A 13,020-nucleotide genomic window follows, 5' to 3' on the forward strand; every position below is an offset into this window, starting at 1 on the left:
GTTTTTTTTCAACATTGTATAGCGACGATATGAACACTACTGCCACCTACTGCTCATATTGTTACCCCAGCCAAATACAGTTGGTGGAAGCGTTGCTAAATGTGACTTTGTATTTTTGTAAAATGTTACGCCCCTAACCAATACAAATATTTTCAATTTTCAGAAGGCATTAGAATTCATCCTTATACTGCAATCTGGTACACGCCTCCTTAATATAGCGAGTTGCTGCTGTCAATCACAGCCAGACCACGCCCCAACCCTCTCCCCTTTCGCAACCAAACGGTCCTTCAGGTAACACCCACTTTGAGCGCCCATTTCAAATCTTAGTAAGGGGTGGAGCAAGAGTCTGACTTCCTTTTGAGTTCTCCTTTAAGTCAATGTATGCCGCGCTAATATCACAATATGCACACAAATAAATTCCCTTATGCGTGTGTAAATATTTATTGGTCACTCCACAAGTTCAAACAACAGACATGATCAAAGGACATCAAATGGCTGGCAACCTGCATGGACAGCTGTGTCCATGCTGGACCTGGAGACAAAGTCACCCGAGGCAATCTTCTCCATCGGCACTGGAGGAGCATGTGAGAAATCGGGCTTGTCTTCCAGCTCCTCGTCCCTCGCAAGCTAAGGCCATAGGTGCTTCAGTTGGTCCATGGTTCAGCAGGGACTGGACACTTTTCGGCAGCCAACCCCGTCTCCGCTTCCTGTTCTACTGGCCTGGTTGTCGTCAACATGTGGAGGTGAGGACAGCTGCCTGTTCGGTGGGGGCAATGCAGTGATGGTGAAGCCAAGCACTTCCCAGCATGCTTGTAAATAGTATAGTATATGTATTTATACGAAGCAGGTTCTTTCTTTCGTTTCTTATTATGCATAGTTTAAAAGACTAGGAAATATTAGGGGTGTGCCAAAAAATGTATTCTCATAAGAATCGAGATTCTAATTTAGTACGGTTTAGAATCGATTTTACATGTCCCAAAATCGATTTTATTTCAATTATTTTATACTGTCTTGCCTTTGTCTGTGTGTGCCTTTATTTGGAGCGCTGTTCATGTTGTACCCGGTTTGGCCACTGAGGGGCAGTGTGGTTCCTCACGGTCTAATACACTGTCAAATTGTAGACACATTAGAGAGTAGAAGGAAAAAGTCACGATCAAGTTATTCCAATAAAATGATTTTTTTCAGCGTGGAGATATTCTTTTGAGTGACAAAAGTGCCGCGAGTAGCGCGCTAATTAGCATTAGTGAATCAGACTGGAGTAGATCATTACAATTCCTTGCACATCTATCGATTGAAGCAAAAAGAATTGTCAATCAAATCATTTTGAATCAAAAATCGTTCTTAATCAAAAATTGATTCTGAATCGAATCGCAGATCTAAAAATCTGAATCGAATCGTGAAACATTAAAAGATGCCCACCCCTAGTAAATATTAAATAGAATAGTTATGATGGTGCAATGCAATGCAATATCTTTCGATGCATTATTGTCATTGTATTGAAAATAGTTTTGAGCCTTTGTCTTTTAAATGTGGAAATAAAGAAATATATCTGTCAATTGAAAATATGAGTTATGAGAAAAACTGAAGTTTGATTCAATCAATTTAACTCTCTATGTCTTTTCCTCATCAATGCTGCTCCGAACAGGAGGACTGATCATAACGATGGATACATTTCAGGACCCATCTTGGAGATTTGATTCTCCTATCAGTTCAATGTGTTTTGAGGAGGTATAAAATGCTAATTTAGCCTCGCAAACTGTGATGTGAAACCGCTTATATCGAACATTGCATTTATATTGTCCACTTCATTTTTTTATGTTTGCTGTAAATAAAAGTTCTTAATAGTCAGTGATACAAGTTTTTTCTTCACCTATAAGGATACGCGTCACAGAAAATAGATGGATGGATGCATAAAATGTGACATTTTTGTACATTTAATTATCATGGATACAAAACAAAGCACAGCATGCAAAGATCTGCAAAAATGTAATGTGGGCTTTTCATTTCATGCTTTTATTTTTGTGAGTTTTAGGGAGAGGAGGGGGAAGGTGCTCATTTCCATTTACTGACTCCTGTTAGTTTCTAAAATCAGTAGAAATGAGTATCCCGACGTCCACTATGTAAAATGCAGCCAAGTAGAGCAGACAGCATGGGTCCATAATGTGAGCTCGAGCGTTATATAAGAGCATTGCTTCTAAAAATAGAAATGCAGCAACGGTAAACAGGAGTCTAAACTGTTTGCCTCTGAGCTTTCAAAGGAAACCTGAATGAAATTTAGATGAAAGCACCATCCCGCCCATAAACACAGCAACTGCCACTCATGACCACAGGCGCTTGCAGGCGCATACATGAGAGGAGTGGTCCCCATCCCACATGGGAGTGAGTGTGAATGAGGAAGTCCTTCTTGGATCGACCTGTGATGTTGACGGAACAATGCAGAGCTCATTTATGCATGTGCATTCAAAGGTCCATCAACATTGTGAAATTCAGCACATTTGGCTGGCACGATAGTTCAGTTGTTTCTTTATTTAATTTCAAAGTGGACCTTATTGATTTTTTTAAAAGTAAGATTTCAAAGGATGTGTGCTTTGTTGTTGTTCATTTTGTGACTAAATGGGCACATCTGCATTAAATCAATTTAGCTAAATAACACAAATTTGAAAGAACAGTTTCTCTTTAACTCATTCACTGCCATTGACGGCTATAGACGTCAAAAATTCATTTGAACTATTTATATTAGTTTTTTTTTAAAAATCCACTTTTGTTAACAAGAGTATGAAAACTAGAATTTTTTTTCTAGAAATACAGATATAAAATGTGTGATTAATTAAAAATGTTAATTGCCTGACGCGACTTAAAGATTATGAAAAATTGGGGGCGTCAGGCGATAATTTTTTTTAATCGTAATTAATCGCATGGCTTCACTAGTTAACTCACAATTAATCAAAAGTTTTATATCTGTTCTAAATGTACAATAAAAAATATAGTTTTTCATACTCTTGTTAACAAAAGTAGAATTTTTTTAAACTAATAGAAATAAAATACAAATTAATTTTTTACGTCTATAGCCGTTAATGGCAGTGAATGAGTTAAAAATATCCATAAGATAAATAAAACAATACACCATGTATGAATGCTTTTTGAAATCATTTATTAACTACTACATGTTTGATACATAATGATAATGTTACTCGGATTATCGGATATTATTATACATAAATATGAAAACACAGTCCAAGGTGTGGGTTTATTTTAGCAGTAATTAAACTCGAAAGCCCCCAAACTAAACAAATGCTCCAGAAACAAAAAAGGAAAGGAATTTAGCAGAATTTAAGGCCGTAAAAAAAACAAGGGGCAAAAAATCATGGGTTTCATTTATTTTAAATAAAAATTGCAATAAAAAGTAATTCATATGTAAGATTATGAATGATTGTCATTCTTTCACATACTCAGCATGGGTGTGACAAAGAAAGTAGCAACATACAATAAAAAAAAATTCTACAAATTACACATGCACTCTGCACACAAATTATGATGCTCATAAAAACGTATTAATATACTTATTAAAGAAAACTGTAAATACAAAAATAGGAAAATAACACATTAATACAATAAGTATAAAACAAAACTGACAATGTTCCTTCCAATAAAACATCTTCATGACATTTCTCAGCCTCTTCTCGTACTTACCATACGATGTTCCCTCGTTTCTATTCCAGCAGGGGAACTTGAATGTTTGTGCGTCAACCCTCTTTCCTTTCATCGACTTCGCGTTCACCTGTCCGACAAGAGCAAAAACAACCACAGGTCACACACATGCTCTGCATCAACCTCAATTTTCCTTTACACACGCACACACAATGTCATGAAACGATTGATGAGATTCCTCGTGTTGGAGAAGTTCAGGCTGTGCTGCATACTTTGAAATGTGTGAGTTTAGGAAAATATTTTTCAATACAGAAAATAGCTTACAAGTGAATTTGGGGGGATTGAAATAATGTTTATATATATATATATATATATATAGCAACATAACGTCTGTGTTTTACTGGTGTGTGTGAATAAAAATAATAGGACAAAACAATAAAGCAAATGCATGTTTTTAAAAATTGTGATTTGCCCAAAAAAATAAAATTATCCTCTTGAAAAGTGGATGTAGAGTATAAAAAACTACAACATCATCAAACAGCGGAAGATGTAATTGAGTGTTAGATGCCAAATATTTGTTTTAGATGTCATATTTTGCAAACATAAAGTATTTCATAGTATACAATTAAGAAGACAGGTTTGGCTCTTACATTTCTTTTTGCACCATTTCCATTCTGAGCTTCCGATGGTTTGAGCCACATCATCTCCAAAAGCGTGTGTGTGAACCTGTTTCACAAACAGTAAAATGTACGATATTTGATCATTTAAAAAATATAGCATTGAAAAAAATGCACTGAAAAAAAATACACATTTTAATGAAGATTGCTGTTAACAGAACATTGAAATTGTGGAAAATGTATAACACACCATATGTCCTTGTCAGTAGTTAAAGTGACTTGATATCAAATGTGTAGTTATTTAGATTAATTTCATGATGACTTATACATGAAACTTAGATGAGTGCTCGTGTAACCTAACTAAGTGTATTATAAATGAAACAAAAACATCAACCCTTTTGGAGCAATTTAAGTGCACACACACGAATAAAATCCAATTATATCTTTAACAAATTAAGATTGGCAGTGTAGAATTGGTGCTGCGGGATTGATGAAAACATTTTATTATTATAGTAATGTTTTGTTTTGTTTTGCAGTGACATTATTAGTAATAGACCACCTGTCCCACATCTGTTCTTCTATCAAACTACACCACAACACAAAGAAAAAAATTGCAGGATTTGGTACATCATGCGCATAACACCTGACAAGCCATGCACGTAAATCATTTAAGGTATTCTGTACAATGTCCCTCAAAGGTACTGCTGACTCTTACGGTTGGGAACGTACCGTTTGGGCCCTGGAAGGGTTACAAAGGTTAACTAGCACTAGGACCAATAATTAGCCCACAGTAGTTGGGGAACATTGGGGCAGAGAGCCCCCTTTTAAGATGATTGTGTGTTGCTGTTAACTGCTATTACGAGACACCCTTTTGCATCAGGTGTGTGTGAGAGACAGACAGGCGGACAGACAGACAGACAGACAGACGGTATGGCAGTGTTGTAAAACGAGGTTCGCATCCTCCACAAATGCTTTTTGGGGTAAGGGCTTCCCATCTTCATGTATGCACAGCAAGCCCAGACCGCAAAAAGATTTGTGACGGACAACTCCCGGATCCACTTCTGGTCCATGACTCCTCTGGTCTTCGTCATCATCATCATCATCATTATCATTGTGGTTCTGGAAAGGGTGTGTGTGTGTGTGTGTGTGTGTGGGTGCGTGTGTGTGTGGGTGTGTGTGACAAGCCCACTGATCGGCACTGCTTTTCAGTTACCCAGTGTTGTTATTTAAAATAAAATAAAATAAATAAATAAAAGCATTGTGGACATTCACGCACAGCTGTGGCTTTCCTTTGATTCCATTGGACGGAGCCAGTTGTCACCAACCAATAGGAATGTATCAGAAAAGAGCACCGATCAGCAGCTGTAAAGCGCCTGATAGTCATAGTGTATACATTATGAGTTATGTTTTTCACTCTTGTATTCTATATGTTGAAGGAGGTTCTGTTGTTTGAATTTAATGCTTTCAACTAATTTCGACCCATTATTCAAGTTTTATGTCATCTGTGTATATTTTTGACCCTAAAATTGATAGCAAAAAAACGTGGCCCCACCCTCATGTTTCTGTTTCCACGGGAGCCATCTAAGCCTTTTCATGCGTGGACGTGTCTTCCAGCCGGTCACGATCCAACCCCCATCCCTCACCGCTACCCCCCCCCCCCTTCCTAAAATCTGTCTCGAGCTCAACGGAGCCAGACGCCACTGACGCAGCACACGGCGTGCTCACTTTCAGCAGTCACGACTCAAGCCTCAGCGCGCACAAAAGGACAAAAAAATGCAAATAAGGACTCGAATGTCACTATCGAGATCTATTTGAGGCGGTGAGCAGCTTTTTATTGGATTATTTCATTTGGGTTCAACCTAAAACACCTCAATAAGACGCAGGGTCTTTGTGATCACGTATGAATCAGTAAAAAAATCAAATAATCGAAAAGCAATTGAAACAAATACACCCTAAATATGTTGTGTGATCAATGGAAGTGTACTGAATGCATCTGTAATGCCCAGAGTGATGTATTATACGGATGTTGTGGTAAAGAGCACTTCAGCACCACAAAGGCAGGATAGCTCCCCCATTCGGGACCAAAAAAATAAAAAAGCATGCAGCCGCTTCAAAATATACTCATACTTCCATTAAGGAGCTGGAAACAGCAAATTGGCAATGCATGCAACAAATCACCCGTATTATTCCTAATAGGATTCCCTTTCTGCAAACAAACCCCCAAACAATCATTTACTTCTCTACACATAGCAATGGCATGAATCAAAAATGAAAATTGCACAAATGATGCAAAATCTGACAGGAAGATGCAAGATAGAAGAGAAACATTTCCACAATACTCACCATGAAAGATTGAGGAGTGTCACCATGCAGTAGGGGGGAAAAAGAAAATAAAACTGCTCTCTGCTTTAAAATGTGCTCGTGCTTTTCGGTTCTTCCTACTGTGCACACACTGTACTCTTGAATGGTGTGCCTTTTATAGGAGTGATGCCCCCTATCTATTTCTGGATCACGATCCAACCCTGTTTCTATTTTTAGCACGCGCGTGATGAAAAAAAAAAGAAGAAGAAAAAAAAAAGAAAAGCTTGCAGAGGTTCCTTGGAGGAATTTCGTGCGTGCAGCCTTCATCACCCCCCGCCCCTTTACCCTCCTCAACCCCCGTCCTACCCTCCCTCTCTCTCGTGCATGGTTATTGCGCGTGCACAACACAATGTGTGGAAACGCATGCCCATCTTCTGCAGATTTAAGATGCCTTCATTACATTTAGCGCTTAAAAACAAAACAAAAGTAATACTCAAATACACGACTAACATTCAGCACAATTCACGAAATGGCAAAAAGAAAAGCGACTTCCTTCTCTTGATGGCTGCGTCAGTGTTGACGTCAGGTGGAGAATCTCCCACTTTGAAGACGGACGCAGGAGCACCCTTGCACAGCTTGTGAGCCCGCTGTGGCAAAAGAAAGAAAAAATGCACCAGAAACAAAAAAAGACAAAAGAAGGGAGATGCTGTGACTAAAATTAAAGACCCCCCTCCCTCCTCCTCTGCCTCAACAATGGAAAGGCCATTGTATTATTTGCGCACACCTCAGGCGTGTCTTGTGTTTGGGAGCTTGTAACACGTCAGCGTCATGAGGACAAATACGAAAGCCTTCAGGTCGGGTTTCCCCCTCCAGCAGACCCACGTACACTCCAGGTGTTGACCCCCTCCTCCTTCATGTGTGATGATGCAGAGCTACGGAAAGAGGTGGAAGGCTGCGGACCCCTCCACCCCCAACCCAACCCCTTCCCCCCCTGCTTTCCCCTGCACAGGGCAGAATGCTGAAACGCGTAGTAACGGAGCGCCGCTTGGCCGACTGATGATGCTATTTTTAACTCCCATCCTCAACATGCATGCCGCTGCGGCTTTCTCTGCTCAAGGTGGCCTACTACTGTACACAGGACAGGCGCATGGTGAATGGTCAATCGCTCTGAATGCATCGGCCTCTGTAAATAAACCAATGACAAAGAGTCGATAAAATAGATGGCAGTCCAATGAGTGCATTCAGTGGCTTCCTTTGTTGCAAAAATAATAATAATAACGCGATCACAAATACAATCACTGAAAAATGACTTGTGTACAACAATATGAAATCCAAGTATAGCCATGAGTCGATTTTCAACAGCAAACTTGCAGGCTTTCCTTTATTATTATTTTTTTAAGTGTCCACTTGCTTTGTAAAATAGTGTCCATAATTGTACACATTGTGATTCACGTGCCCACTTGGTTAAATACATTGCTACTAAGGGGGGGGGGGGGGGGGGGATGCAGTGGAGCTGTCTGTGGTGCTGATTTTGAAACTGCATTTACTATGCTGTAGTCTCAAACTTTTTGCTTTGCTGCCCCCCCCCCCCCCAAAAAAAATATTATTCATGTCACAATTATAACGGCAAATAATGCACGTGCAGGTTTTAATAAGTTTAGAGCCAGTCAATGTGTGATTGATTCCCACTTAGTGACTCTTAGTGTGTGAGAGTGAATGCTTGGCTTAATGTGCTGTTTTAACTGAGAAGGCTCAATTCATAATGGGCCGATAATTGAACATTTCTGGGTGAGCTGAACATACCCTAGAGGTATGTAAACTTATGAGCACAACTGTATGATGAGAAAAAGCTTTAATGCCCATAAGATTCAAAATACTGTGGCCATTCTTTTTGATATTTTCAGAGGTTTAAGTCGACATGAATAGAGATGTGCATGTGACAATTCATCGCATTTTTGCATCAGAAGCAACATTTAGCTTTTGTACATTTACAGTTGTGCTCATACGTTTGCATTGGCCTACGGTATGCTAGCTTAAGAGCACAACTGTATATATGTGCACACACGCAGACCCCACTTCCAATGAAGTATTATTATTTATTATTATTATTATTATTATTATGCAAATAATATCTCATTTTGAATTTGACGCCTGCAACACGTTCCAAAATGGAACAGGGGAAACGAAAGATTAGGAAAGCTGAGGAAGGTTGAAAAAACACCTGTTAGGAGTATTTCACAGGTAATCCGTTTAATTGGAAACAGTTGAGTGTCAATGTTGGGAATAAAAGGAGCATCCCTGAAAGAGTTATTTGTTCACAAATGAGCGATTTTTACCACATCGTGAAAGATTGTGTGAGCAAATAGTCCAACAGTGAAAGAGCAATGTTTTCAACATGGAATTTAGGGATTTCATTGTCTATGGTTTAAAATATCATCAAAAGATTCAGAAAAGCTGGAGAAATCGCTGCACACAAAACCAAAAAAACAACATCGAAAGCCCATGACCTTTGATCTCTCAGGCGGCACTGCACTAAAAACTAGCGTCATTTTATGAAAGATGTTGCACATTTGTTGCTACATCTACAAATGCAACTTAAAACTCTATCATCAACTAAACCCAGAAAGACTGCCGCCTATGTGGCTTCTCTGGGCCCTAATTCATCTGGGATGGAACGACACAAAGTATGCTGTGGTCTGACGAGTCCACCTTTCAAATAGTTTTTCAAAACCATGGACATCATGACCTCCAGGCCGGCGAAGAAATAGACCATCCAGATTGTTATCAGCGCAAAGTTCAAAAGCTAGCATCTGTTAGTGCCCATAGCATGAGTAAATTGCACATCTGTAGCGGCATCATTAACGTTGCAATGTTTTAGAGCAAGAAAATGCTGAAATGACCTTTTCTCTCTTTCTCTCTGCTTATTTCAGCAAGAAAATGCCAAACCACAATCCTCATTTGTTACAACAGTGGCTTTGTCGTAAGAGTGCAAGTCCTCGAATGGCCCGCCAGCAGTCCTGACCTGTCTTCCACTGAAAGTAACGAAAATTGTACATCAAGCAAGAATCGGAGAGAATTCCACCTACACAGCTTCACCAATTGGTGTCCTCCATTCCCAAATGCTAATTGAGTGTTCATAAAAGGAATTCAACAATTGAACATTAACATTCCCTAAATCTGGAATAAACTGAATTGAATTAAATTAAATATCTTGTAATATGTACACAAATGCAAACCCTGTTGTTTGGATCCTTATAAAGTTCTTCTTACACTGTGGGAAGTTTCTCCTCCCGGTTATTATGTAACATTTTACTGAATGAAGCGACGCACTCGTGTCATGTTGGACTCAAATCAGATCCTGCGCTGTTTTTCTGCAGCAACTATAAAAAGTCACTATCACTCAATTATGTAATATCTTGCAGCAACATCCGTTACTATACTCGGCAGGGCTGTGCTAAAAATACAAACTGCGATGTGAAACGATAACACAATGATCATCAAAAGTTTAGCATGGGAAGAAATGACAAACTTTGGACAGGAGCAGTTTACCAGTAAGGGGGGGGGGGGGGGGGTAGCTCCCTTTCATATGTGTACATTTACAAGGCGAACATGCAATTAATGGATGGGAAAACTAAACCCATTCAACAATACATGCCAACATATGAAAGGGCTGAATGTATCACTTGTTATATAGCCTATTATATTATTGTGTGGACGTGTGTCAATAAAGTGCACATTGTCTAAAATAATAATAATAATAAAATAAAATAAAATAAAAATATATAAATAAAAAATAAATAAATAATACAAAATAAAAATAAATAAATAAATAAAAAATAACAATAAAAAAATAACAATTTGCCGGAGCTGCCAATATACAAGCGGTCTGAAACACTCAATCGGTACGAGCCTCACACGCTCGGCTCATTCAATGCAGTGGCTGTGTGGTGTGCCAAGTCACATGCCTATTACATAACAAGGCTCCTACTGCTGGGCTCAACGTCCCTGACAAATCCATGCATGCTTTGATGCACATGAGCTATTTATAACCGCAGCTAAGACGGGGCTGGTCAAAAAATATAACTCCGCTCAATTATTCATTGAGAAACATTTCCTAGCGGAGCTGGCACAGAGTTCTGTCGGACAAGAATAGACCAAAGGAGTAACAATAAATAATGCACATTAGCGATGCAGGAGTCTGTTTGCTGGTTTCGAATGTGAATGGGAAGGGTGGGGTAAATGAACCTGCATGCATGGCGTTTGTATTTATAGCTCGGTGTGCATACGCTTCAGCCTCTCTGCAAGCGTCCTGTTCTTCTACTGGATTCTAAAAATAGCAGACTGCGCTGTGCTTGTGCCATTTTTAGGTCTTGTGATTTAAGGGGGTGGGGGTGGAGGGATGTAGCATGAAAGAAAAAGTGGTTCACACTTGTGCTATGTTGTTGCACTTGTGCCTGTGAATGAATCCCTTCCAATCAATTGAATTTGCTGCCGATGCTTCTTGGTTTTATAGCTGTAAGACCGCGAGATGATCAGTTTGAGGAGTGGACTGTTGTCTTGCTCGGCAGAGATGAATTAAAATAAGCAAATATTATATTGTCTTTTATGTGATGAAAAGCATGTTTGTGTGTGTGTGTTTTGGGGATTTTTCATGTGGCAAAATGGAGCATCTGATTTCATTCATTTATAAGTGATTACACGACGTAAGAATTGTAACCAAAATGCCTGGATCCTTTAACCAAAGTCAAAGTGTGCATTTTTGCTACGTACAGTATATTTTGATTAAAAAAAAAATATATATATATATACTTTCCCCTTTTTTGGTCATTTCAGAGCAATGTGGTGTGTTCATATGCCAATTAAATGAAAGCAAAGCTGTCAAAATTAATCGTTTAATCGACAAGTAAAGGATGATCAAATTAATCAACAACTATTTTAATAATCGAGTAATTGTTTGGAGCCATTTTTTTATTTCAAATTATCCAAATCCATTGACAGTAATTGTTCGCTGATTTATGTAGTTCTTCATTAAAGAATATTATCTTCTGTGTTTAATTAAAATAAGACATTTGTAAATATCAGTTTTTTTAAATCCCAATAATCCCCCTTAAAAATATATATATTTTAAATCACTATACAAATGCAAATTATGAAATTAACACCAATCACTGGTTAACAGTAATCAGGGGGAACATACTTTTGTATAATACACTTTAATGCTAAAGTAAAATGAACCAGATTAGTCGATTAAATTATCAATAGATTAATCGATTCTAAAAATATTCCATAGTGACAGCACTAAATGAAAGTGTCAGACACTGTAAATTGTGTAATAGCAGTTAACCTGGAAGGCCATTTGGCTGGCTTGTGGAAAGATTCTTTCGGACAAATTATTGACAAATCTAAAGTGTTGAAAATGGCTTGCTCTGTTTAACAATTTAAAGTTAATAGTTGAGCAATCCTGCCATTTCTTTTTTTTTTGGGCTCCTGAAGAGGGACGATTTAGGAGGTACCATTTTCCACCTGTTACCAACCTTATGTGAAATGTTGAATAAACGTGGAATGTTATAACCTTAATTTCCTTTCCAACAATCCAACAATTAAACTATCCACATTTCGTTTGTCTTACTTATTTCAGATGACTTCAGTCTCCGGCCACTGTCTTTCCTTGACTGGATTTTCTTTATTCAGACGTGTGTGTATGTGACATGTAATTGTGTTGATTGCGTATGTATGTTGTGTATGTATGTGTGCACCAGGTCATCAAACAATCCAAAATACAAATCAAAACAAACTGTAGCCACTAAATCAAAAATCAAACAAAGCAGCCTGTAGGCGCGGTTGACAAAGTTTCCACACTACTAATCAACGTATCTGGTTCAATCAACTGGCTCGTTCATGAGGTTGCGTGCACACTATAAAGGGTGCTGTTTTAAACACACCTGGCCACTAGGTGGCATAATTTCCATTTCAAACAAAAAAAGCCAAAACTATATTCAACAAATATTGGCTCCAACACGGAACACTGACAAACTGTTTTGCGTTTTTATACTCAGTTGCTACCGGCAACAAACACACTAGTTGAACCAACCAACAAGATGAGTTCATGTAACAAGAACAGTAGGCGACACCAAACCTATGGATTATACCAAAAAAAAAGGAAAGAAACTGCAGGAATGCTGGAGAAGAAACTGCACAAATGGGTACCTTCCATGCTGCCTTCAAAACAGCAGTGGTGATGCATTTCCCCTCCTGAAGAAGAATCATTTAGACCCCAAAATTCTCAATATTACCGATCTGTATCCAACTTACCATTCTAAAATAAAATGATACAAAAACAGTTTATAACCAGTTAAAATGTTTCTTGTGTAGAAACATTTTAGAGAAATATCCATCAGGTTTACGATGAACTACAGTAGCCTACCAAGACAGCCCATTTAAAGATTTTAAATGG

The 13,020-nt window shown here is 38.4% G+C and overlaps 1 protein-coding gene across 1 annotated transcript; it reads right to left on the reverse strand.

The window, feature by feature from the left end:
* Positions 1-422: 422 nt before the first annotated feature.
* LOC147177411 (uncharacterized) lies at positions 423-6,892 on the reverse strand. The gene is made up of 4 exons (XM_086071737.1): positions 6,609-6,892; positions 4,299-4,374; positions 3,691-3,778; positions 423-757 (listed from the first exon to the last, which is right to left on the reverse strand). Exons 1-4 carry the CDS (start codon positions 6,632-6,634, stop codon positions 645-647), a joined length of 303 nt encoding a protein of 100 aa, XP_085927863.1. The 5' UTR covers positions 6,635-6,892; the 3' UTR covers positions 423-644.
* Between the last annotated feature and the right edge of the window lie 6,128 nt (positions 6,893-13,020).

The sequence above is a fragment of the Leptonotus elevatus genome, chromosome 3 (assembly GCF_054856555.1).
Source record: "Leptonotus elevatus isolate MCC_2025b chromosome 3, RoL_Lele_1.0, whole genome shotgun sequence".
Lineage (NCBI taxonomy): Eukaryota > Metazoa > Chordata > Actinopteri > Syngnathiformes > Syngnathidae > Leptonotus > Leptonotus elevatus.

Coding starts and splice junctions, on each gene's coding strand:
- LOC147177411 (XM_086071737.1), bottom strand. CDS start 6,634: ATGGTGACACTCCTCAATCTTTCATG. Junction 3,779..4,298: donor GAAATGGTGCAAAAAGAAAT/GTAAGAGCCAAA, acceptor CTTGTCGGACAG/GTGAACGCGAAGTCGATGAA. Junction 758..3,690: donor AAACGAGGGAACATCGTATG/GTAAGTACGAGA, acceptor CCCACCGAACAG/GCAGCTGTCCTCACCTCCAC.